At 36.7% G+C, this 21,458-nt stretch overlaps 1 protein-coding gene across 1 annotated transcript; it reads left to right on the plus strand.

The window, feature by feature from the left end:
• Window positions 1–1,639: 1,639 nt before the first annotated feature.
• Window positions 1,640–21,001, plus strand: chs1 (chitin synthase 1). Its single transcript, XM_077564013.1, has 34 exons — window positions 1,640–1,805; window positions 3,935–4,070; window positions 4,627–4,812; window positions 4,898–5,099; window positions 5,258–5,418; window positions 6,679–6,754; window positions 7,134–7,252; window positions 7,426–7,603; window positions 7,690–7,786; window positions 7,931–8,027; window positions 9,747–9,868; window positions 9,936–10,031; window positions 10,121–10,285; window positions 10,792–10,939; window positions 11,018–11,080; window positions 11,165–11,337; window positions 11,523–11,581; window positions 13,258–13,458; window positions 13,552–13,720; window positions 13,827–13,942; window positions 14,024–14,203; window positions 14,292–14,396; window positions 14,857–14,974; window positions 15,886–15,967; window positions 16,062–16,291; window positions 16,378–16,493; window positions 16,576–16,657; window positions 16,780–16,933; window positions 17,055–17,159; window positions 17,279–17,389; window positions 19,074–19,211; window positions 20,089–20,168; window positions 20,263–20,329; window positions 20,443–21,001. Exons 1-34 carry the CDS (start codon window positions 1,744–1,746, stop codon window positions 20,515–20,517), a joined length of 4,269 nt encoding a protein of 1,422 aa, XP_077420139.1. The 5' UTR covers window positions 1,640–1,743; the 3' UTR covers window positions 20,518–21,001.
• The last annotated feature ends 457 nt before the right edge of the window (window positions 21,002–21,458 follow it).

Here is a 21,458-nt window from a genome sequence, read left to right on the forward strand (position 1 = left end):
CTAAAATACTTGTCTGCTATATGAGTACACTGTCCTAAGCTTTCTCTAGATCTACAAATACAAAATGCAGCTCCTTATGACCTGCTCTGTACTTCTCTATCAACACCCTTAAAGGCAAATTATCAGTGGGACTCTTTCTAGGCATGAAGCAATACTTTTGCTCAGATCTTCCCTGAGTCTCGCCTCCACTCTCTTCTAATTTCATTTTGTGGCTCATCAATTTAGTTAACAACGTCATTCCTCAGGCATCCTCTCACAATCTAGAAAAAACTGCCTTTCCATTGGAGGTGCAACAATTAATACAATTAATCAAAAAGTCATCGATTATCAAATTAATCAGCATCTATTTTGAGTCAAATAATCATTTAGAGACCTTTTTTAAATTAAAAAATCTCCAAATGAATGCGTGAAATTTCAGCCTAACAACTGTAAATATTTTCAGATTTCTGTAGTCCCACAAGACATTTTGAAAACAACATTTTTCGAACTGCTACGGACCAAACCAGTAACTGAATGATAATCAATTTTCATTATCTGCGTTATCTGCACTCTAATTTCAAATAATGTCCTGTTTTTTAATAAAGGGATGAAAATTTACAAATGTAATCTGATTTATAGATTAATCCAAAAATGAATGGAAAGATCAACAGATATATATTTAAAGCTGTTTTTTATTTTTTATTTTATTTTATTTATTTTTTTTTTATTATTTTTTTTTTTTTGTATGTGTTTTTTTGTTGTCGTTGTTGTTTTTTTTATGTATTTCTTTTTTTTCTTTGTTTTTTTTCTTATTTTGTATTTTTTTATATTATTTATTTTTATTACTTCAACTCGTACTGGTATCGGTCTGAAAAAAAAATGGTATTGAATGTTACTAATTTCAAATATAATATATTAATAAAACATTCTAAATTCAAGGTGCTGAGACACACAAACGTATATACATATATATATATATATACGTTTATACAATAAAAATTAGTTGAATAAAAAAAAATGTCAAGATCAACATGACTTTACAGTCAGGAACGAAAGAATAGTTTAACAATGTGTTGTTAAAATTGGGAACAACAGGAAGAAAGGACCAAGTGTGTATTCATGACGTCGTATCGCTGGTTGGGAGCACCAAGCAAGGTGTTGGCTCAGTTAATTAAAAACTCGGAAGAGTCGTAGAAAAGGCGTACATATGATCTTTGTACCTTTTTATTGCATCTTCCATAAAAACAGAAGAGATTATGTGACCACTGAGATTTTGTTTGTTTTTTTAGTCATGCACTGTCAAGCTGTGTTGGGGTGGTTACAGTAGAAACTTTTACAGCTTCCCTCACATGGTTATCTAACAGTATCTTTCGAAGGACTGCGGCACTCGCACATGTACACCGGTGGGAGTGACATGGCAGTATTTGCTTTTTCTTTCTTAAACTAGGGACTACAAACGGGTGAATAGAAAAGCGAAAGACAGTCAGAGTCTCCAAAGGAGTCGGACTGGGGGTGAATTTTATTTTTGGGGATGCAATTTTGATCATTCAGATCATCTTGTTGCTTAGTTTGGTTTTGTTAGTTGGCACAGGCGTGGCTGGAGAAAATTACAGAAAGAAGGACAAGAAAGATCAAAAGAAGGTAATTTTTATCTTTTTTTAACTTAAATTCTACTACTTGTATTCATGTTGCTGTATACTGTACTCTTTTAGTTTCAACAGATCTGGCACCTTTCTGTTTTGTCACAGGATACGTGATCTTCTTATGGCCCCAAGCATGATGGAGGGAAAGAAAAGCAGAACAAAGATGGTAGAGGAGCGAAACAAGTAAGAATTCAAATGGAGACGGAGTGAGTTTAATGTCAATTTTGGGCCACTTCATGACCCGTGTCTGGACTGGTATATTGAATCCATACAGGATTCACAAATTATATATATATATATATATATTTTTTTTTTTTTTTTTTTTTTTTGAATGGTTACAATGACTTTTTTTTTTTAAACAGAAGAAAGTCATCTTTTCTCTAGAGATTTTATGTCTATGGTCACCGGAAGGATTTTTGTTACACTTAACAAAATTGTCCCACAATATGTAGATGTGAATAGCGGACTACTTCCAAATAGAAATACAGTAACTTGAAATCTTTCAAGTAGCTTTATTCAATACAATGCAACAATTTGCAGGATACAAAAGAAAGTATGTAGTAAAATATAATTTACATAGAATTTATTCATACCACTTTTTAAATCTTCTAAATAATTATAGCAGTAAAGTCCAGTGCTGAATCTGATCATTTTTAAGAGGGATGGGCGAGTACCGATACCAAGTATCAGTATCGGGCCATAGCCTTATTTCAGGGTACGGTACTCGCGACTTACAATGGCGGCCTTCAGCCCACAGCAGTATCGGCCACCCTCTTGTGGCCATTTTACAATCAGGAACTAGAAATGAGAAGAATGCAAAATGATCATTAATTTCATGAACTTTAAGGGGAAAATGCTATATTGGGATACATAGGTCCTTCTTTAAAATCATCTGTCATTGTTATTTTTTGTGGTGGCGGGGGGTAAATTTTATGCAACAAAAGTACTCGGTCGGTATTGGTATCAGTATCAGTGACTGCTCAAGATTTGAGTACTGGTACTAGTATCAGTCTGACAAAAAGTGATATCAAAAAATGAGTACGAGAAAAAAATCCAACATGTGTCATAAAAGTAAAAAAAAAAGGCAATAATTACCTAAAAATAAAATACAGTGGCTATAGAAAACAATATGGAGGAAACAAATGTATTCTCCCCCCTAAAAATCAATTAAGGTTTATGTATCGTGTCATGATGTTAAAAAGAAAAAAAAGGAACTACAAGAGAAACTACGACGGAGTAATACGGCCACGTATAAATATATATTTTTTAGAAGGCGGGGGTAATATTCTGAGGGGAAAAAACTTGCAAATTTGCGAGAAAAAAAACTCCCAAAATTTACGAGAAATACACGTAGCGTAGCTATAGTCTAATGTGGGGATTCGTTGGTGGTTAATAGAACACTGTTTATAAAATTAAAAGGCAAGATGGAGACTGATTCATTCTTAAATTTAAACTTTACTCGTCATTCACCGCAGCTAGAGCGACAACACTTCCTGATCCCTCTATCAGCTGACTAAACATTAACCAATCAGAAGCTAGCATACTTTAGGTAAATGTAAGTAAATGACGGAGAGCAGCAGCTTCGGCATATCAACTTAGCTACTTATACAAAAAAAATACCAAAATGTATGAATGTATGAATAATAATTCTGGAAACATTAATGTTTATTTTACCAAATTAACTTAAATGCTTGATCCTCAAAGAGCGATTGCTTGATGATATGGTTAAAGCCATTACTATCTCCACAAACATCCGAGTAGTATGCTGCGTGTATTTCTTGTAAGTTTCAGAAAAAAAAATTCTCACAAATCTGCCACTTTATAAAGTCGCAAATTTACGAGTTTTTTTTGCAAATCTGCCACTTTATAAAGTCGCAAATTTCTGATTTTTTTTTGGGGGGGGGGGGGAATATTGCCCCCGCCCTCTAAAAAAATACAGTATATATTTATACGTAGCCCTAATACACCGTCGTAAAAAACAGCATACGTGAAACAAAAAACAGTTTTCTTAAAAGTACTACAACCAACTAAACATTAATTTTAAAAACTATGTTTAACATAAAAGTTTGCTAATTTTATAATTAGTGGCCGAAAAACAGCGACAACAAACAACTAATGACAAACAAGTCTCTTGCTTTTTTGCGTTTGCATTTATTTTACACAAGTGATTTATCAAAAGGATTTCTCTACCAAGGACGCTGGCTATCATATAGTTGCCTTATTTTACTGCAGGTGCAATACTAACCACCCAATAACGGTGATTGCATTATCAATGCTGTCATATGAATATTGCCTGTGTGTGCGTGACTCAGGGAAAGGTGGGATCCATTCCACATCAGCGTAATAGGAGCTGAGAAGGAACAGAAGCAAAGGTGTTTCCATTTGGCCCAGTACCTGGTGGCTGTTGTTGTGGGTTTAGCTGTCCTGACCAGTGCCGTCATTGCAAAGGTATGATTCAAAAATGCAAAAAGGCACATTCAGTGATCCCTAGCGCCATCTATGGTGAACTAATAATTCATTCATTTAAAAAAAACAAAAAAAAAAGACTGTTTATGTCAATAGTATGCAAAAAAATAAATGCTGTAGCCTATCACATAATAATATAGTAATCACTAATTATTTTACTTTTTTTTTTTTTACTAGCTCCCATGATTCGGACCCATCGCTTGTCACTTTCTGCTTTGCTCTCGTAAGCTTTTACTTTTTTTTTTTTTTTTGCTAGCTCCTCCCCGCTAGCCATCTTTCGGCATCACAACGGCTGCTAAGTCGCCGTCACTCGCCGAGGTGCTTGCGAAATGCGGTCTCTCTGATCCACCGTAGTGTTGCATACTCCTGTGTGCTTCTAATGCTATTCTTTGACCACTAGATGGCGCTTGGGACGACACACGGGGTCTTTAAATTAACCCCAGTTATCATTGGCTTTATTTTAGATTCTCCACATGCATTGCCACCTATGAAAAAAAAATGCATATCAAGTTGAATGTGTTTCGTTCTGACCAATCAGGGCTCTCTTTTGATACTGTCGACGTTGTCCAGTCCAAAATCATTCCGCAGCGAAAGGGACAAACAGTTCTACATGCTGATGCTGGTTTTCTGCCTTGTTTGCCCAAACTTCCTGGTGTTTTTAAAATCACTGTGGAAGTGTGCCTTCAAGAGCTTCGTACAGCCCAACATGAGGACCATGTCGTTTGTATGAGACATTTTTGCATTGATGAAAGATCTTTTTTTCTGACAAATAATGAACAGAGTGTAATGGTGTACCTTTTCTTTTGCAGATTTGTGCCATAGAATGCTTGGTGTCACTTGGTACCTCAATTATGGTACTTGTGGTTATGCCTCAGTTTGACGTTCTGACAAATCTGTTCATCAGTGGAGGTGTCTGTATTGTGCCTGCGCTTCTTCAGCTCACCTTTCGACTACAGGCAGAATCTTGGAAAATTATGTTCCCAATCTGCTCCCTCATTCTAACGTGTGCTGGTAACTGTAATAGATTATTATGCTGTTTCTATGTTATTCTCTTCTTGTCTAAAACTCAGGCAATTGTAATTCATTACAAGTCAGTTGCATGCGAGTGAAGCCAAAAGTGGTGTTTCTTACAAGCATGCCACCTCACATTCATTCATGTCTCTCAATAGGATATTGCCTGCTAGGAATCGACTACTATGTCCGCGTATCATCATTTGTGGATAACCAGAGTGGCACCTGCTATTTCTATATCGGAATTGGAATTTTCTCCTCATTACTCATCTCTCTTTGCTGGTGGGAAAATCCAATGCAAGCTACGAATCGGATTCAGGTAATTTCTATGTTTCTGTTTTGTCACCTGGAATTTGAGTGGAATAAGTTAATTTTCAGTCATAGTCTTTTCATCACATGCGAACATGACGTCACATCCGCCGACATAGGGTGGGAAATTCGAACCCGAATACAGTCTGAAAACTATTGGCAGCAAATGAAGCCACATATTCCTCTATTAACTCATTCACTCCCAGTCGTTTTCACTGAAGCAATCTCGTTCGCTCCCGGCTGTTTTACTAGATTTTGACTGATTTTGCAAGGCCCACAAAAAATGGTGTTCTATTGCTATAAAAACATGGAACCTACCAAAAGAAAGATTAGAGTATCTTCTTTCATCAGGAAATAAGTATATTTCTATCTATTTCCGTTTTTCAGCAATTAGCATTAAAATATAGCTAAGTTTCATCATTATACACAAATCTGTATAGGACTGTGGGTAAATGAACTTTCTTTTAACTCATTCACTGCCATTGACGGCTATAGACGTCAATAATTCATTATAACTATTTCTATTTAGTTTAACATTTTTTTCCACTTTTGTTAACAAGAGTATGAAAACCTAGAATTTTTTTTATTATTTAGAACATAAATAAAATTTGCAATTAATCGTGTGTTAACTAGTGAAGTCATGAGATTAATTATGATTTAAAAAATGTATCGCTTTTTTCATTTTTAATAATGTTTTTTTCTTCTTTTTTAAATTACATCAGGCGATTTAAATGTTTTATTGTAATTAATTGCATGACTTCAATAGTAATCACAAATTTTATATCTGTTCTAAACATACAATACTTTTGTTCTAGATTTTCATACTGTCGTTAACAAAAGAAGAAGAAAAAAATTTTAACTAATAGAAATAGTTTTTTTTACGTCTATAGCCGTCAATGGCATTGAATGAGTTAACATGGCCCTAGTTGATCTCTTTTGCTCTGCTGCCACCTGCTGGCCGTTTTTGTAATAACTACCATTTACTCAACCGAGAGGCTTCTGCATGCTCTAGCATTAAAAATTAAAAAAAAAACATAAAAAACGTATAAATACATCTTTGGGACACTTAAGATATTTAAAATAGAACGTATTTATACGTTTTTGGGAGAAAATTAGTTTATTGAATGTTTTTCATGTTTTCAAATGCCCTGTGTGCTTCACATTTAATACCTATATTTCTGATTCTAAATTGTTTTGTTGTTTTTGGTCTGCGTAAACATAAAATATGGCGTACTGTATATTGAGACTGTTTTGTTGTACCTCGCTGTAGGAAACATTGTCAGAACTGGATGGTTTCAGGGACTTTGTGTTTGTCATCAGCAGCCTTCTGAGGATAATTGTCATAGGTAATTGTCTGCAGTGCACTCACTGTCTGGAAGAGCACCCACACAGAATACGCCAACAATAACATAACACTATTATCTTGATATCAACACCCTCATTCTTTTTTGGTCAAAATGTGTTTCTAACATGATCTATAGAGATAACATTTTAGTAAAGATATGTGTTGTATATGTTTTTAGTTAGCAGGATTGCATCAAATATACACAACCAATATTCATGAACAGAGTGGCACGTGTCAAGCAATATTATATGAGGCTACATTTTGGTTGACACATTTAAGTGAAAACACACAATTTCATATTATAACATAGAGTACATTGTTGACCTACTGTTATTTTAATTCAATCCTTTAAGCAATTTACAGATTATTTTCTTTCCTAGGAGCTGTATACCTGATCCACCATGTCCTCATTGAACAGACCATCAAATGGCCAAACTTCAATTTAGGCAGTAATGATTGGGAATTGTTACAAATAGGACTTGGGCTGTTTTTCTTACAGGTAGGTGAAGGTTAATAGCAGGCTAGCTAACCCTTTATAATTGTTGTCCAAGTCGATTATTCAAATCGATTACATCAGAGCGACTAATGAGAGGCAATGTCTTCCTAACAAGCTTGTTCATTTGGTATTGACATCAGCGGCAGGCACTAACTAACCCTTTGTCCTTGTTCAAGGCCTTCTGCTCAGCAGCGTGCCACTGGTTCGGGGTGGTGGCCTGTAAGATTCATGCTATCAGGATGAGTTTTGCCTTGCCCTTATGTAGCACAGGACCTGCAGTGCTCCTATTGGGATTTATACTTTTCATAACCCAAGCAGAACAACTGGGTGGAGATCAACATAGCACAGTCACACGTGGGTTATTTGAAAAGTCAGCTTTTTTTTTTTTTTTTTGCTTTTTTAAAAAAAAAAAAAATGACCAAGTCTTTTTTCCATTGCAGATTTTTGTGAAAGCTTGGAGTTCTTGAAAGACAAGAACACAACCCCTGTGATCTTTCTAGAAATGACCAGGAGCATCTGCCGAACATCAATTAACAGGTAACCTACCAGTACATTAATATTAGGATGTGTGATGACCATATACTAAGTTACTATATGTATACGTGAACAATAATACTAATATGTGAATAATATGCAAACATCTGCTCCCTCCTATATAATCAATGGTCATTTGATTGACAGCTATTACTTGCAATGGCCTTTTTCCATGCTGGCACTTGAAGGAGTATGTATGTGGTCAGGGTTGGTCTCATGCACGTACTACGTATGGAAGACAAAGGTAAGCACATACTTCATACCAGGTTATAAAAAGTTGGGGATTTTTCATTACAGTTAGTTTTTATTTTGTCTTGACTTTTGATTTCGAAATTCAGTTACCGGTAGCTTTCTTGAAGCTTAGTTTTTTAGTAATGTTATACTTGTTGGTTACAATATTTAAATCACACTTGAGTGTGTTCTGTTCTACTTTTCTTCTTCTGTACAACCAATCAGTAATATCAAAATAAATACATAAATAAATAAATTCCAAAAAAGTTGGGACACTATACAAATTGTGAATAAAAACGGAATGCAAAATTTAAGTGCCAAATTTAAATATTTTAGTCAGAATAGAACATAGATGACAGGTCAAAAGTTTAAATGTATCATTTTAAGGGAAAAATATGTTGATTGTTATCTTCATGGTGCCAACAAATCAAAAAAAAATGTTGAGACAGGTAGCAATAATAAGCTAAGTCAATTGCACTTATAAAAAAAACAGCTGGAAGACCAGTTACCACTAATGAGGTCCATTGGCAACTTGATTGGAGTATAAAAAGAGCTTCTCGGAGTGGCAGTGTCTCTCAGAAACGAATATGGGAAGAGAATCAGCAATTCCTAGTGATGGGAAAATGAAGCTTCATGAAGCATTTGCGATACTTTTTGACTCCTCTAGATGGTGCTCTTGGTTTAAAGATAAAGGCAAGTGCAATAAAAATTGATTACATTTGCATTGCATCTTTGAATCATGAGTGCCATCTTGAGGAGTCAAAAAGTATCGCAAGTGCTTCATGAAGCTTCATTTTCCCATCACTACCAATTCCTCCAATGTTGCGCAGAAAGATAGTGGAGAAATATCAGAAAGGTGTTTACTAGCGAAAAATTGCAAAAAAGGTTGAAGTAATCATCATCTACAGTGCATGACATCATCTCAAAGATTCAGAGAATCTGGAACAATCTCTGTGTGTAAGGGTCAAGGCCGAAAAATCTTACTGGATGCCCGTGATCTTCGAACCCTTAAACGGCACTGCGCCGCAAACAGGAATGCTTATTGTAAGGGAAATCGCAGAAAGGCCTCAGCAATACTTCCAGAAAACATTGTGGGTGAACACAATCCACCGTGCCGGCCGCCGTTGCCAGATGAAACTCGACAGTACAAAGAAGAAGCCATTTTTAAATGAAAATGGCCTTGTCCCAACTTTTTGGAGATTTGTTGACCCCATGGAATTTAAAATCAACATCGTTTTCCCTTAAAATCATACATTTTCTCAGTTTAAACTTTTGACCTGGTCTCTATGTTCTATTCTGACAAAAATATTATTATATTTGGCACTTCCACATAATTGCATTCAGTTTTTGTTCACAATTTGTATAGTGTCCCAACTTTTTGGGAATTGTGTTTGTACATAAAGTAAGCCACAAAAGCTCATATATGAAATTATTTGACAAAGACAAAAATGAATTAATGTAATTATAGTTTGTTATATATTTGTAAAATGTTGTTTCAGCTAGTTTTTTAATAGACTGTTTTTTATTTTATTTCTTTTCACCCCAAAATTTTATTTTGGGTTATTTTGGTAGTTTTTGTTAAATATAGTAACACTGCTTTATACTATTTGTTATTTGCATGCAAGGTTTTAAGAAAGAAACAAATAAATCCAAAAATATATATATATATATATATATATCATGAATGGCACATTTGATGGTTAAAACGCATCTTTTATTTACTACTCCTTAGGTCCAGCGTATAGAGAGAACCTCTCAGCTCTTCGTTCGGCGTCTCTATGAATCCGCTTTCGTAGACTTGTCTTTGTTACTCAACACCAAGATGAAGGTGTCTCGGGCTCGGAATCAAGAAAGGTGAGAAGGTCCTTAATGATACGAACGCCAAACATGAACTGAAGACTCCTTCCTGTCTTTGTTACAGCCAAGACGACATCCAGAACTGTGTCATCTATTTATGTGCCACCATGTGGCATGAGACCTATGATGAAATGCTGAAGATTCTGACCTCCATGTTCAGGTTTGCATTGCAGGGACACATGAGACAACAGAGCAGTGAAAATGTCCACTTTCAGTAGTGGTAACAATTTTTGTTTTTTTTGTTTTAAGATTGGATCGTTACCGAGGCGATCCAAAAGAGGATCATAAGGACTGTTTTGATTTTGAGTGTCACATTTACGTGGATGACGGATTCATGACTGAAAAAGAAACAGGGAGGAGGCTGGTTAACTCATATGTTAATGATTTGACTCAAGTTGTCATCGAGGTTTACAGGTGAGGTTTCTCGATTGTAAATGACTTGTCTGTGCGGACTTGATTGTGTTCTTCCATCTGACAAAAAATATGGTTACAAATATTTTTCATGATTATTTTCCCCCATAATCGATCAAGAAAATCTCGTGAAATAGTCATGGTGTATCTTTTTTTTTTCAGGAAAGCTCAGTATTGTTCATTCGATTTGACATCATCATTGCTCTCCTTTTTTTTTTTTAATTAAAAATAATAATAATAATAAAAAAATAAAAAAATTAAAATATATATATATATTTTTATATATATATATATATATATATATATATATATATTTTTTTTTTTTGTATGTGGGTGACTGTGTGTGTGCGTGCGAGCGTGTGTGTATTCATCAGTTCACCTAAAGCCTATTAAAAAAAATCCCATACTAATAATATAATATAATAATAAATTGCCAAATGCAGAAACATCAATGTAAGTTATCACGACAGTCATGGTGTATCTTATCAAAACGATGACTTTTCCTCCAGGGTTTTTACCAACAAAGAGCCTGATGATGTATCCATTGTGGAAACTCCATATGGTGGCAGACTTGTATTTGTAATGCCAGAAGGCAACATGCTCTACGTTCACCTGAAAGACAAAGGTCTCATCAGGAACAAGAAAAGATGGTCGCAGGTATGTACGGCGACAATTTGGGGCTTTTGGTTCAACTAAATGAATCACATTTTTGAAAATGACATTTTTGTCTTTTAGATTATGTACATGTATTATCTACTTGGCTGGAAGGGCTACCTTTCCAAAAACCCTCAGGCTAAAGTAAGACTTTACAATCACCTAAAACTAAACAAGAGTGTGACATGCGCTGCACGTAAACTAAATGATGTTTGTTTCTTTTTGTAGCGCCAAGACGTAACCAGAGAGTCTTTAATCTCTTTGGATGGTGAGATATTCTACATGCCCCAGCATGACAATGACAACAAAAGAAGATTCATCTCAGATGACAACGTATACATCCTGGCTCTGGACGGCGACACCGACTTCCAGCCTAAAGCTGTGATTTTGCTAGTAGACAGGTCAGTATTGGGTCAATGGATTCTACCACGGAATCCAGAAACATTTTCCACGCAAAAAGGATCATACCATGGGAAAATTATATAAAGAATGTTGACACTTGTTTAAAACTCATTATGGCTTTTATTCAACAACACAAATTATCCACATTCTGATTGATGACAATTGACATTTTTTTGATTGACAGGCTGAGGATGTATCAAAATGTCGGGGCAGCCTGTGGACGAATCCATCCTACTGGAATGGGTGAGCAAAATACAAATAAATAAATAATGTCTTAATGGCCCATTTTAGTCAACTTAAATGTATACTTAAGTATATTATAAAGTATATTAATAAGTATATTGAACTTTCAGGTGTACTTATAGTATATTTAATAGGGGTGTTAAAAAAATCAATTCGGCAATATATCGTGATATTACAGCACACAATTCTCGTATCAATTCATATGCAGCCGAATCGATTTTTAAAGATCATTTTTTTGATGGAAATATTCAACAAAATGTCTTACTTAGGGTTAGGTTTCACACTTTAAGCATGGAAGAATGTTAACATTTGATTTCAATGCTGTTCAAACATGAAACAGATTCCAACCTGTTTGTTAAATACAGCGGCTCACAGTTATAAGCCTGAATTTCCATGCAAATCTTACATTGTACATGTACAAGTTTACTGATGGGTATTTTCTTAATTTTGGTTTTAAAAAATCGCAATAATTGACTTATAGATCCGTATCAAGATTAATCGGTATCGAATCAAATCGTGACCTATGAATCATGATACAGATTTAATCACAAGGTACTAGGCAATTCACACCCCTAATATTTAAGTACATACACTATTAGGTATACTTAAACATATTTGAAAGTTTACTTTGTAGTGTACTTATGTCCACGGCAAAAAGTGATGAATTGACATGGATCAAATCTATTAACCTCAGTACCAAAGATAACAACCTTAACCTCTTGGCTATCCAGCCACATGGTGATATGAGCATTATAAATAAATGTAACCTATAATTTCGGTCCGTTACAGAGCAAGTGCCTTTTAAGTATATACTCCAGGATGTAAACTTTTAGTATATGTTTCAATATACTTACAAGTACACTTAACATTTATTTGTTGGAGTATACTTCCAATAAGTACAAGAAAAGTAAACAGGAAGTATACTCTCCTAACTTTGAGTATACTTCAAGTATACTTAAATGTACTTCTTTTTGGTAAGGGATAGACTTTTGTTAAGTTGTACACATGCAGTAACTCCTTTTCAATACAAGAGATAGGAACATGTTGAGGTGCCAGCTTGTGGCTCACACTACATGAGTGCATACTTCCTGCTAGCGACATTAGCTTAGCTTAGCTTAGTTTCCACAACGCTTTGCGTTCAAACATATTAGCTAGTAGACTGAATTATACAAAAAAAAACATAATACTTGTGAATCTGAATGAAAGAAAACACCAAGATTCTCTGAAAATTGTGGTATCTGGGGTAGAAACATTTTTGGGATGTAGGCGAGCTAGCTAACGGTACGCAGTAGTGGTAGAAATGAGCTGAGTGACGATAACTATAAAGTCACAATTGCGCCGGATGACCATTTTGTGAACATGTTCACATAAGTGACACACGAACAAGTGTAATCAGTTCTTGTATAACGAGGAGGGGCCTGGGCGCAAGTACGTCATTGGTTTCCATTTTAGCCACAGCCAAAATCAGAAAAAAGTTGAATAGTGAAAAACAGTTTGAGGCTATAACTCCACAATTCAGGACATCTTTTCTAATGGTATAAAATGTATTTTAAAACTATTCTTTGAAGTCACTTTACAGGGTTTCAAACATTAGTTTATTAATACAACAAGATATGGCAATAAAAAGGTCCGGGTGGTGGAACCACATTTTTTAATTCTGTCTCCGTAACCTTCAGGTCCCATGGTGTGGTACCAGAAGTTTGAATATGCAGTGGGTCATTGGCTCCAGAAGACAGCAGAGCACGTTTTTGGGTCTGTCCTGTGCAGTCCAGGATGTTTCAGTCTGTTTCGAGCTTCGGCCTTAATGGACGACAACGTGCTGAAGAGATACACCACGACTGCCACAAGGGCTGCGGAATATGTCCAATATGACCAAGGTTAAGATTCTGCCATCACTCTTTCCCTTATGTCAGTTGTTATCAATATTCTTGCATTTTGTTCTTTTTTTTGTGTCTGTTTAAATTTTCCAGGGGAGGATCGTTGGTTGTGTACTTTGCTGCTGCAGCAAGGTTGGCGTGTGGAATACAACGCCGCATCTGATGCCTACACCAACTCGCCACAGGAGTTTAAAGAGTTTTATAACCAGAGGAGACGGTGGGGACCGTCCACACTGGCTAATACATTGGACCTCCTGCACAGGTCAGTAAGCGATGAAGTGAAACGTCACCTTGGGAGACTTTCCCTCTACTGTAGTCTTATTCAATGCGGTCAGACGAATAAGAACTCTTTCTACTGATGATTGCAGTGGTGCAGAAACAGTGAAGAAAAACTCCTCCATATCCAGACTTTATATTTTCTACCAGATGTTCACTGTTGGCTCCTCTATTCTCGGACCAGCCTCTGTGACTCTTATGGTGGCAGGTAGTCCGTCAATTTTTTTTTTTAACCTATAATTTTCAGAAAGTGAACTATTATTTATTCCGTTATCTCCTTTCCTTGCAGGTGCTTTCCAGTTTGTCTTTGCACTCGCTGGTACACTTTCCATCATCATTGCAAGCATTCCGCCGGTGTTCTACATCATCATTTGTTTCATCGCCAAACCAAACCTCCAGATAACAATCGCTGCCATTATGAGCGTCCTGTATGCCTTCCTCATGACGGCTTCCTTATTTTCTATAATCGGTGAGCACATCCGGATCTTTGTGACTACGTTGATGTTTGCAGCTCTTTTCTGTGATTCGTTTTTTTGAGCCGCCATTTTGCCCCTCAGGTGATATGGTGATTCAGGGTACGTTCCTAACCCCAACTGGCGTGTTCCTGGTTTCCATGACAATTATGTACTTGGTGACTGCTATCCTCCACCCCGAGGAGTTTGGTATGTAAAAATGATATATCATGTTAGAAGACTATCTTTGTCTTCCGCGTGTTCGTTGTTGTTCGGGTAGAGAGAAAGTTGATTTTCTGAATACAGACTGGAGATCGGTGAACAGGTCCTTCGAAGGATTTATTTTACAGAATATTCTGGACACAAGCGGGTTTACAAAAGCACAGCTGCTCCTCGCAAGTGTGTCTTTACAGCGGACTCATATCATTCTTATACTATCTTGAAAAAGTATTATAACTCCTCCTTTCCCCCCCCCCAAGTGTGGGAATAGAGGAAGCTCCCCCAAACCTCATTCAAACACTCACCAAGCTCTACTGAGGAAATTAAAACAGTTATAACTAAATCAAAACAGTTATAACTAAATCTGAGCAGAAGACCCTCAACAATCATCATCAGCATTCATGTTAGATGATGTCATGTTGTGCATTGTGATGGTATTTTTCTCCCACAGGAATGATCATCTACGGCCTGATGTACTTCATCTGCATTCCCAGTGGCTACCTTCTACTTACCATCTACTCACTGGTTAACATGCACATCGTGACCTGGGGCACAAGGGAATCCAACAAGTAATGCACTGATCATCATCATTAGCAGATTCATTACTTAAAGGGAAAGTCAACCCCAAAATTCTCTACAATAAGTTCTAGGTGGCCGCACTAGTCTAAATAGGGTATTCTGATTAACCCTGAAGAACCCACGGGGTCAAATTTGGCCCCTATAAATTCTGCTACTCAAATAACAAAGACCTTTTTTTTTCTTCTTTTTTTTACAAATTTAACTTCAAAAGTCCAGAGTGCCACTTCTGACCCCTGCATGGGGCCATCTAGTGGATGAATATTGCACTTACATGAGCCAGAGTGGTGGTGACAAGATGGCTGGCAATAATCCAAACAAAAGCATCTTCTCAGCAAACCATCAGATGGTAAAATGGTATTTTTTTTGTTAATCTATTTCATATCATGTTGCAGAATGCCTAGGAGTATGTCTTATATATATATATATTGATAAATTAGCAACTCTGAGCTAGTAAAAACAAAAGGGTTAAAATTGAAAAAACATATATTTTGGTGTTCAGTGAACTTATAGCAGTTATTTAATGTATAATTCATAATTTTCCAAAGAAGAAAAGGGTTATTGGGTTCTCCAGGGTTAATATTGTTGTGCTTGTGGATTATGAGTTAAGCAGCAAAATCCACCCATTTTATCCATCTCAGAGGGTGGCCATTTTCCCCACTTGCTAATTTCTAAAGCTAAGCCGCGATTGTTCGTTAGCTAAGCCCTGAGCAAGCGTGGTGTCGTCTTCAGTTGACAGCAAGTGGCAAAATTCGTTTTTAAAGGTAATCATTGTACAGTCATTTACAGACAAAATATGATCTTCTTATTGTTGAAAATGGCTCAATGAGTCAAGTATGATCAACATCATACCATAACTTTTTTGTATTTAAGTGTTTCATCTCTTATCTGTTGAATCTGTCAGGGGAGGAGCCGAGATCAAGAAGAACCATAACGTGCTGTGTGATCGAAACTGCAGACTCTGCTGCTGGGACATGAAGTTTCAGGTGATACGAACTTCTGCTGACATGCTGCGCACCTGCGGAATGAATGTGTAATTTGAATGGGCCAATTCATAGCACCCGTGGTTTGAATCGACAGATAACTCAGGAAACGGAGAACCTTATAGTTCAACAAATCACAAAACAGAATGGACAGCAAGCCCCTCCCCTTCCAATCGCAGGCCAGGAAACAAATCAACACGCCGCTTCAAACGTGGAGCCAGAAGCTGCACTTGGCACCAGCCAGATGGCACCGCAAGAAGAACTCAAACCTCTGCCTGATGAAGAGAGGAGGGAGTTCAAACCATTTGACATCATGTCGAGGAAAACGTAACTATTACAATAAGTGTAAAAAAAAGAAGTTAAAAGTAACTGTTCGCAAAGAGTCACCAATGTACACGTGCCTGTGTGCGCAGTGATGACAGCTTGGAAAAAGAGAGCATATCAACAAGTGAATCTGAAGATGAAGATGAAGATGATGATGATAATGATAACGATGACAACAAGGACAACGCAGACCTCCCAGTTAGCGGTGAGTCGCCCGACACCCGAAACAAACAAATGTTGGCATGATGAGCTTCCAAAAATCAAGAACTGCTTTTGTGTCTTCACAGAATGGGTGAGTCCGGTGAAAGAAGAGTTTTTAAAGAAGTTGACCTTTGCCAACCTTAAGAGGAACTTAAAAGAACAAATACGGTATGGATTAGGTGCTACACAGGGGTGGGGTGGGGGGTTTTCGGAAATTCTTTGTCACATTATGCCCATTTTAGGTTGCAATAATCTAAACAGAAAACGTCTTGTTCTTTTCTTGAAACCAGGTACTCCCTCCGCAAAAAAAATTATGATGACATGTGTGAAGAGTTGACGCTCATGTTAACAGACACTGTTAATGGGCAACTGTATGGCGTGGGACCTGAAGATGTCCTGACAGAAAGTCAACTGGAGGAACTACAACAGGAATTGACGGAGCAGGTATTTATGACAGGGAGACCAACAAAATTCATGTTCATGTTTTGTTTTTATTGACTCGGCTCTTAATGAGGCAATTATAATGCAGTGGGCTGATTGTGCGTGTGCCCGTTTGTGCTTTTAGGCTCGCCGCACCCTCAAGATCAGTCGCATGGAAAGATTAGAGAAAAAAATCAAGAGAGCCATCGAGAAAACTCTGACTGCCCCTCAGGTGCAGAAACTAGAAATGGTAAGATACTGAATCGGCTATTATTCGGGCTGGGAGAGGAAGGTGCTGACAAAAAATAAAAATAAAAAAAAACTTCAATGGGTGATGAGCCGGGTAAACAAATGTGTGTGTGCGTGTAGGATGAGAATGACTTCTGGGACAAGTTGATCGACCGCTACTTGAAGCCCATTACAGACACTAAAACACATCTGGAGGAGGTCACCAGAGAGCTAAAGTCACTGCGCAACAAGGTCAGTAAACTTCCCTTCACGTTGTTGAATGTTTGGATTTTATTTTATTTGATTGAATGTCTATATTTATCTAAATTCCTATACTTCAAACTTCCCACTTTTTCGGCATCTATCTACTTCCACATAATTCATCCGATTCTCGTCATTCTAATTTGACCATATTCTAAAAATTCCTGCCATGGGTGCTTGCATTTTTTATATTCCAAATATTCACGCCTTACCCACAATTCCCGATTTTGTACCCTATTTTTCCCTATTTATTCTTAATGGGTACATTTCACATTTACATCATTTCAAAGTGAGATTCAAAACATTTAACTCATTCCTTTAACTTTAAGGATGATCATTAGTCCATTCACTACTTGATTCTTCAAACCTTACTCCCTTTCCTACCTGATTCTTAAAACCTTACCCCATTTTCTAATTGATTCTTCATCACTTACTCCATTCACATAATTCATCCAATTTTTGAACATATTCCAAATATTCATGTTATGATTTGGATCCATTAATTTTATTCCAACTATTCACGCCTTACCCACAATTCCCCATTTTGTACGATAACATTTCCATTTCCTTCCCAATGGCAGATTCAACATGACACATTTATATCATTTCAACGTGACAAACAAAACGTTTAACTCTTTCATTTCACTTTTGGGATGATTATTCGGTCCATTCCCTACTTGATTCTTCACACCCTTCCCCTTTTTTTCTGCTGTAATTTCTACATTTATTCACCGATTCTAATTACAGCAATTACAGCTTTCACACGCAATTTCTCCAGAAATTGCATTTTCTAGTTCTCGGTGGTACCTCAATTTATCCGTTTTTTGGTTGTTTTTTTTTAGATACGAGTGCAGAGATGGGAAAAGTACAGTTACTTGTGTAAAAAGTGTAAAAGTAGTAGTAAATAATTACTTAAGTGAAAGTACAAAAGTACAGGCTCTGAAATGTACTTGACGCGTAAAAATAGAAAGTATTTTTATCGTATGTTCCTCCTATGTCAATTTGAAAGATATTAGCTAATGCAGCAAAAATGGGGATACATCAGCCAATTGACTCTTTGACTTGTAATCAATTTAAAATGATCCTCTGTGGCGTTTGTTGGTGCGCATTACCCTCATATTTGCGGGTTGTTCTAATCTGGCCAATTGCACGTCATGTGATAGCGTTTCGTAGAGCCAATCACAAGCTGGGATGTACGGGACCGTATGAAACGCTTCTTATGATTGGCTGAGCCAGGATACATTGAAGCTGCTTTTATCTTCCAGGTCAAGTATTTTAATCGTTTTCATGCATTTAAAAACTAAAGTAACCTTGTTTTGAAAATGTATCAAGTAAAAAGTACAGATACTCATGTTAAAATGTAACGGATAAAAGTAAAAAGTAGTCTAAAAAATAAATACTTGGGAAAGTACAAAGTACTGAAAAAACTACTCAAGTAAAGTAACTAAGTATTTGTACTTCATTTCTTCCCATCTCTGTAGGAGTGTCACACAGACAGGTCATGTTTGTAAATGAGAATTTGTTTTCAAACATTTTTTACCTGGTTAAATAAAGGTTAAAGAAAATACATTTTAAAAAATTTTTTTTTTGGGTCTTGTGTTATAAGCAAAAAACAAATGTTCAAAAAGTATGACCACAAAATGCTCATTAACGATTTTTCCTCAACACCCAACAGGCAGTATTCCTCTATTTTATCATCAATGTGCTATGGGTGGTTGCTACCTTCTTCCTGCAAGCCATTGGAAACGACGTCATAAGCATCAAGATCCCAAAATTGCATTCAAATGGAACAGCAACTGGAGAGTACATGAAGGTTGGCGCTCACATTATTTGAACGATGACAAAAATTTGTCCCGTTTGGTGTTACACCAGCAGTTCATTTTCATTCGTTCCTTCCAAAAAAAAATGTGTTTAGAAGCCATTTGAGACTCTTTTGCGAGTACGAGTTATATAAATAAACTTGACTTGAATTAATCGAGCAAAACCAGTAAGTGAGAAGAAAACAATCAACGTGACACGCCGTGGCAGATTTAGGACTCAGACGCAGAGATAGGGGTTTGAGGCCAAGGCAGATATTTATTAAACAAAAAACTCCTCGTTTGGAGGGAAAAAACAAAGGCTATTAAATGTTAAACTAAAGGCACTCCAAAAGGGAGGATGTCTATACTACAAACAAAACAATATAACTCCTTAACTAAAACTATACTGTGGCTATACAAAGTTACAAACCAAAGTTCACGCAAGAGACAGGACAACAAGGCTGAGGACTGTGAGTGACTCTGACGAAACACTTTGGCACAAGACAGGGGAGACGCAGACCATTTAACACATGAGGGTAATGGGAAACAGGTGGACACAATCAGGAATCAGGGTTGACACTGACACCACATGAAGAAAAGCAAGTGACCTGAAACGAAAGGAGTCAGAATTTTCAAAATAAAACAGGAAATGACAAGACAACCTCACCGCGGCGTGACACTACGGAGAGGACACACTTTGGCACGTTCGTGGTTTCACAGATCAGGGCTGAAAAAACAATTTACAAATGTATTTGGAAATGTCAAATAAGGTTACCCGAAGGAAGGGTTGATTTACGGTCCTAATGGTGCCATCGAAGAATGCTTCAGCTTTTGCCACTCTGAACTAGCGTGAATTGTCGTATAGATGCTATGCCGTTTTTACGTCGACAGGTGGAGCCTCTCAGCTTGATGTTTCTGTTGTCTTTTGCGGTCCTTCTCCTCATCCAGTTTCTCGCCATGTTGTATCACAGGTAAACACAAAACGGCGCCTTGTTAATTTTTTATTATTTACATCTCTTCAGTGTCACGCAAGCACTGATCTACTTTGGTTTTATTTGATTACAGGGTCTACACTTTGATCCATGTGGTGTCATACCGCAGCACAGAGAAGGATTACAAACAGAAAGACGATGTAAGTAACCGAACGAACACACTAACATGCACTCGAACAGTCATGCAATTGGATCCTTATCGTAAAATATTAAGCACACAAACCGCTTGTAATAATATGCATTTATTCTCCAGGAGGACGACGACGACAGTTTGGTTCTAGAGAACCATAACACCAGTGGACTTAGCATCACAAGCGATGACTTGTAGCTGATAACGACAGTTTTATGTGATTGTATTAGTTCCTCATTACTGTCCTTTTCTTTGTTTTACTGTTATCGGAAGACAAAGTCTAACGTTGCATAAAGCATTCGGAGAGTTCAATCTTTTATCAGCTTTCCCTCAGTCACATATGAGCTTCAAGGGTGTATAGAAAAATCAGTGAAACTTTATTTTCTGTATATTTCTGTTTCAGTCTGTAGTATTGCACTTAAATGTTTTTTTTTTCCTGTGTGACATGGTAAAGTAATGCGTTACAAAAAAAAGAGCAATTCACCCCTGAAAATTGATTTAAACTGCTACTTTTGCACAGAAGTGGGAGAAATATTAATGGCTTTGTACTGTTTAAGTAATATACTCTTTGAATACCGGTATATGAATGTAAATTTAAAAAATAATAATTTTTAAATCAGGTTTGATGAAAATTAGTATTTTCAGTGTACACTGTACTGCAATAAAAGATTAGAAAACACAATGTGCTGTTATCACTTATTTAAAAAAAAAAAAGCATCTCTGTGGTATTTTCCTTTTTTTTAGGGATGGACGAGTACCAATACGAAGTATCCCTATCGGTGCCGATACCAGCCTTATTTTAAAGGTGCATTGGGCCTTGTTTTCCATGTCTCCCACAAGCAACACGATTTTCAAACGATCAGCTAATTGGTAAGCTCTGCATAAAGCCTGATAACGATCTTCAGCTGTGTTGGCTGAGGAAACATAGAAAACAAGCTGGATACGGGTACCCGAGGACCAGGTCTGAGAAACAGTGCTTTAAGGTATTGGTACTTGTGATGATGGCCGATACCAGCATCGGCCTCCCACTAGTGGCCGTTTTACAATCAGGAACTAGAAATTAATGGAATAGAAAAATGCCATTCATTTCATGCAATCTTAAGGACACATAGTGTATTAAGATCTATAATAGGTCTTTC

This window comes from Vanacampus margaritifer, chromosome 4 (genome assembly GCF_051991255.1).
Source record: "Vanacampus margaritifer isolate UIUO_Vmar chromosome 4, RoL_Vmar_1.0, whole genome shotgun sequence".
Classification (NCBI taxonomy): Eukaryota; Metazoa; Chordata; class Actinopteri; order Syngnathiformes; family Syngnathidae; genus Vanacampus; species Vanacampus margaritifer.

What these genes read in the sequence shown, in the direction of transcription:
- chs1 (XM_077564013.1), top strand. Translation starts at nt 1,744, where the DNA reads ATGGCCCCAAGCATGATGGAGGGAAAGAAAAGCAGAACAAAGATGGTA. An exon ending in TCTGAGGATAATTGTCATAG is followed by an intron (nt 6,755 to 7,133) that starts GTAATTGTCTGC and finishes TTTCTTTCCTAG; the next exon opens with GAGCTGTATACCTGATCCAC. An exon ending in GTGATTTTGCTAGTAGACAG is followed by an intron (nt 11,338 to 11,522) that starts GTCAGTATTGGG and finishes TTTGATTGACAG; the next exon opens with GCTGAGGATGTATCAAAATG.